The 5,148-nt window shown below is 38.9% G+C and overlaps 1 protein-coding gene across 2 annotated transcripts in view; it reads left to right on the top strand.

Moving 5' to 3' along the window:
* The first annotated feature begins 1,115 nt into the window (after positions 1-1,115).
* LOC138030172 (eukaryotic translation initiation factor 4E type 2-like) overlaps positions 1,116-5,148 on the top strand; it is an 18,680-nt gene continuing 14,647 nt past the window's right edge. Inside the window, exons 1-2 of one of the 2 annotated variants that reach the window (XM_068878058.1) lie at positions 1,116-1,287; positions 1,377-1,440. In XM_068878058.1, the coding sequence (XP_068734159.1) occupies positions 1,271-1,287; positions 1,377-1,440 (81 nt within the window). In that variant the 5' untranslated portion in view covers positions 1,116-1,270. Of the gene's footprint in view, positions 1,288-1,376; positions 1,453-5,148 lie in introns of both variants that reach the window. The other variant, XM_068878057.1, reaches the window with a different exon arrangement.

Here is a 5,148-nt window from a genome sequence, read left to right as displayed (position 1 = left end):
GCGAGGAGTTTCCAAATATGGTACTTATCACTGAAACACTCAACCAATCATTTCGCTCTGAATATGCGGAAGCTGTGAACGCGCGTTACACGTTTCAACCCTGATGGGTTTCTGGTAAAGTATATCTTTTCAAAGAATGGACGTGGAAAAAGCCAAGAATTAAAACTATGGCGAAAATGGTCCTTTGTTTTGAAACTTGGGGAGAATTGTGTCACATTACATTTTTTGAATCAAGTCTGAAAGAACCATTACAATAATTAAGGGTGCTACAGCTAAGACAACCTCTGCGAGTGCTGAGCTGAGTGCTGGTGATACTATGATCAAAAAATCACATCTTTTTTTCCTTTGGATTTCAAAACTGTGTTAACTAAACAGTAAGTGACCCAAGTTTTAAGCCTTAATTTTAAAATCTTGAGAGAGTTGGATCGACGAGAAAATGACGTCAAAGACTCACTAGTTAAAAGAAGAGGAGTTTCGGGCTTTCAGACTTTAAAGCTCGTATTCTAAAGACGTAAGAAACCGTGCTAATTGATTTATCAAACTGCTCACGCGTAAACTAGGGTGTGTAAAACAACTTGTAATTTACGAATATGGCGCAAAAATCTCCAACTAAACTTATAAACACGAAGATTTGTTGCTGCTTTTATAAACCCTTGAGTTCTAGTTATCGCCCCATTTCACTTTTCAGTGAAACGAGAATTCCTAAAATGTTGGAGTTCCGGAAATTGATTATTCCGGAGCCCCGGCTAAGTACGGGTGTCTCGAAAAAGAAGACCCCAAGACCCCGAAAACTCGTTAAAGAATAACCCAAAACCCTCAATTTGGCTAACCCCAGGCGTAACTAGGCCTAAAGTTGGTTTTTAGGCCTAGGGTCAGCCAAATTGAGGGTCTGTCCTTGTGTGGGCCCATTTCCGTCAGTAGGGTTAACGCTCGGATGGTTCATATGGGATAGAAATCTAGCACTTCACATTACACTCTATTCAGTTAACTCTGTTTAAAATATAAGTGCTACACGGTCAACGTTTGTATTAACGTAACCATTCCTTGTACTTATAATAAGGGATACATGAGGTATCTTAGGAGCTCCGTGTCATAGCGCTGACCAAAAGACACGTGGGCTCTGGGGATGAGATCCGTTGACATGCGTATCCAGTGTACATGTAGAAGAAGTAGATATTCTTCGTTTATAAGACATATTTAAGCTTTGTATTTCCTTGTACATAGATTTGTGCTTTTTTAAAGGTGGTTTTTCAGATATTTATTCGCAGAAATGAACAAATTTGAAGCGTAAGTTCAGCAGATTCCAAATCTTTCTCCTTTGTTAGACCCAGTTTCAAAAACTTAAGCTTAAATTGTGCTGCGGGTTTTCTCAACAGTCTCAAGTTAGATGACTCAAACAATGGTGATAGCACGGACGACAAAGAGGACGATGAAATTGAGGCAAGAAGCGTGGTAATTTTTGTATCTTATGCATTTTAGACCTGATGGTTGGCTATACAGGATCTTGGTAGTACAGGTCTACATCTGTAAGCTTATGTTGTATGTTATACGATCTCCCTTAATTGCTCTCTGAAAGTCAGACCACCTTAGAGCTCTGTGTCTTGCTTCTTGTTTTTCTCCCCGTAGTTTTGAAGAGCTTTTTAAATATACATACTCTGTGCCGAGTATCCTGTTTGTGGGCCTTGACTAGCTTGCATTGCTACACTGCATGTTACTGCATGTATGTGTTCTATGTTGTGTATCCTATTTGTATGCCCTCCTCGGTTGCAGTTGCTAAATGAAATAGCCTTTTTGTCATAATTATTTTCTGTGTTGTGTACCTTGTTTGAGTGCTTCTGCAAGAGCAATAATAGCTTTTTCTTACATATATTCTGTGTACCCTGTTTGTGTGCCTAGCATTATTTTGTACTATAAATACAGCTTTTTTGTTATACATGTATGTTCAGTACTTATGTACCATGGTAGTGTACCTTGTTTGTGTGCCCTGCAGTTGCAAATTGCCTTTTTGTCATAATTATGTTCCTTGTACCTTTTAGTGTGCCATGCAGTTGTAAATAGCTTGCAAATGGTATGCGTTCTGTGCTGTGTACTGTATCTTGTTTGCGTGCCATAATAAATATTATTGATTGTGGATTGTATTGTTATGTGCCTTTTGTCTTGCAGGTCAGTACATGTACTTTGTTTGTGTGCCCAGAGTGTACTGTTATAAATAGCTTGTTTGTGATATGTTCTGTGTTGTGTATGTGTACCTTGTTTATGTGCCATGATTGATTGTTAATAGATATTATTATACATTGGTGTCACCAGCTCGATTTTGATTGGCTATAAGCACGCAACTAAAATTTCTGCTTGCTCTGTTTCTCTTACGTCATACCTACAAACAATAGATTTTATATTAAATATAAATAAATATTGCTAGTGCTAATCACTCTTACTTGCAGTCGAGGACTGAATTCCGAAGGGCGCGGCTCACGACATCGGGCTGAAAGCATACAAAGGCGCCTCTGGCTGCCGCTATACAGTCCATGTTTGATGTCGGAGCACAGCACCACAGCTAGATGTCAATTAGCTGTGAGTCGATTTTGATGAGGGAGGAAAACCGGAGTACCCGGAGAAAAACCCTCGAGTCAGGTTGAGATCGACTGAAACTCAGCCCACATGCTGGCCGAGGCCAGAATTGAACCCCGGCTCGCAGTGGTGGGAGGCCCGATAGATAACCACTAAGCCACCCTGACTCCCAATATATTATGTAGAATTGACGTCATACCTACAGACAATAGTTTTATGCATGCAGAAGTGATGTCACCTGACACACTAACCAGCAGTTTGATCAGTTTTGTCATGGCGGAGCTCAGCTCAGGAATATGCATAATAATACAATTATCGAATTTGGTTTTTGCATGTTAGCAATAATTATCAAGGCCTCAGTTTGTGTTATCTGCCTCAGCCTTCAGCTTCATCAGATAACACAAACTTTGACCTTGATAATTATCGCAAACATGCTCAACCTCATCCAATAATTGTTAAGTATTGAACTAGCATGAGGTCCGCACTGAGAAAATAGTTATATTGCTTGTAAAAATTGAACAAGACCAATAGTTTCGCAGTACAGGCTGAACAAGCTAGTTCAATAAGGTATTTGTTATACTGGTGGTACTTGGCAGCTTTGTCAGTGTTTTCTTTATCTTCTTCCAATTCTTCTCCTCTTCGCCTGCTTTTAATGGTTCTGGAAAGTAAAATTCTATCTTTTTTTTTTTTTTAATGTGCGACAAAGTGGGAACAGTTTGGCACCCTATTAATGGTGGTCCATCTTAACAGTCCGTATTGCAAAATTGGAACCGCCTTATGAAAACCAGTCAGAATTCTCCTTTTCATCTCTGACCAGTTTGACTATGTACTGTAATAAATCATGGCTTTTATTGTTACAGTATGTGTTTTTTCTTGCAGCATGTACATGTATGTGTTCTGTGCTGTGTACCTTGTTTGTGCGCCCTGCAGTTCCAAATACATACATCTTATTTGATGACTTAAGTTAACATGCATGGATATATTGCAAGTTGTGTAGCATTTCTCCGAGCCCCGCAGGGGCAACAAAAAATACGAGCAATGAGCAAAATGTCCTCGAGTATTACATGTGTTAAACCATTGAGTAAGAGATTTGTTGTTCCACTACGAAAAAGGTGTTATCTTGCTTCAATTTTATTTGGTAAGAGAGGTTTGGAAAGAAATGCATTGTCTGTCCTTCAGGGCACATGCAAATGATGTAAACAGCACAAAAAGCCAGCGAAAGATCTTTATTTGATTGGATAAACAAAATAACGAGTGAGAAGCGCCGACAGCTAAATTCTCAGGCTTTGAATCATGTTGAAAACAATAATTCTTTCATTGAAAAATTCTCGTTCCATCCGTATTTGCTCTGTTCTAAACCGCTAAAACCGGGACACCACATTGTATTACCGTCTCATATTTTGCATGTTCTCTTGACCAAGTATGGTAAAATGGTGTAATGGTGGAATAATAATATAGCTTAATTTACTATTTAAAACAATTAGACCCGTAGCCCTTGTGGGCTACTGGTCAATAGCCCATGAGGCGAGGCAATATGGGCTATTGACCCATGGCCCTTGAGGGCAAAGGGTCTAATTGTTTTAGTATCAACCAGCTAGTTGGACAGAAAAGGCAATAATAAAGTTAGCAAATGCAAGTTGAAGAAATGTTTATTCGGGAATAAAATGAAAGAAAGCGTCACGCTTTTTGCTACTTGAGGACTATTACTAATAGTCCTCCAATAGCGTAGCCAATTAAAATGCAGGATTTGCATTAGTCCACTAGTTGGGTGATACTAATAGCAGGTTTCTTTTACTGGTCACACTAGGTCACATTTACAGGTCACAGTCTTATCATCACAAAAACAACCCTTACCCTTTCCTGATTTAACCTTAGGCCAAAATAATTTGTTTTTAGGCTGTCTATTACCATTAATACATTTAAAAGGGTTAGGGTTGTTTAGCTGTCACCTATGAACCTGACCTGTGACCTGTAAAAAATACCTGCTGGCTATGTTTTGTGTTGTGTACCTTGTGTGGCTTATGGTTGTGAATTGTTTTTTTTGTTATACATGTACGCTCGCTCTGTGCTGTGTATACTGTACATGAACCTTGCTTCTGTGCCCTGCAGTTGTCCATGTAAATACCTTGTACTTTTGTTCCTCTAACTCCAAGGAAATGATGGAAATGCGTCAATTAAACGCGAAACAGCCATACATGTATGTGTAATAGCAAAGATATCATTGATGTTACCTATTGTCATTAATACATCTGTAGGGAGCTTAAGCATGCACAACATTTTGAGACATGGATGGCAACCAGAAGAGATGGTTTTGCATGCCGAGACGGTAGTATCTCCAACATTTTTAAACTAATTATCTTTAATGAAGATAAGATTCTCAGGAATACAAATGTGGTTGTGTGAAGATAAGTTAAAAGGGAAAACAGCTTGCTTCCGGTTGCTGTCTGCATCTCAAAAATGTCGCGTGCTTATTAATAAGCTCCCTAATGTTCCAAACAGAGCTCCATTGGCACATTTGAATGTAATAAAAACAAGGTTTGTAAACAGAACAAGGGAACTATGCAGAATATTTACTGAAAC

This window comes from Montipora capricornis, chromosome 13 (genome assembly GCF_036669925.1).
Source record: "Montipora capricornis isolate CH-2021 chromosome 13, ASM3666992v2, whole genome shotgun sequence".
Taxonomy (NCBI): Eukaryota; Metazoa; Cnidaria; class Anthozoa; order Scleractinia; family Acroporidae; genus Montipora; species Montipora capricornis.
This window is presented reverse-complemented; position numbering and strand designations above follow the sequence as displayed.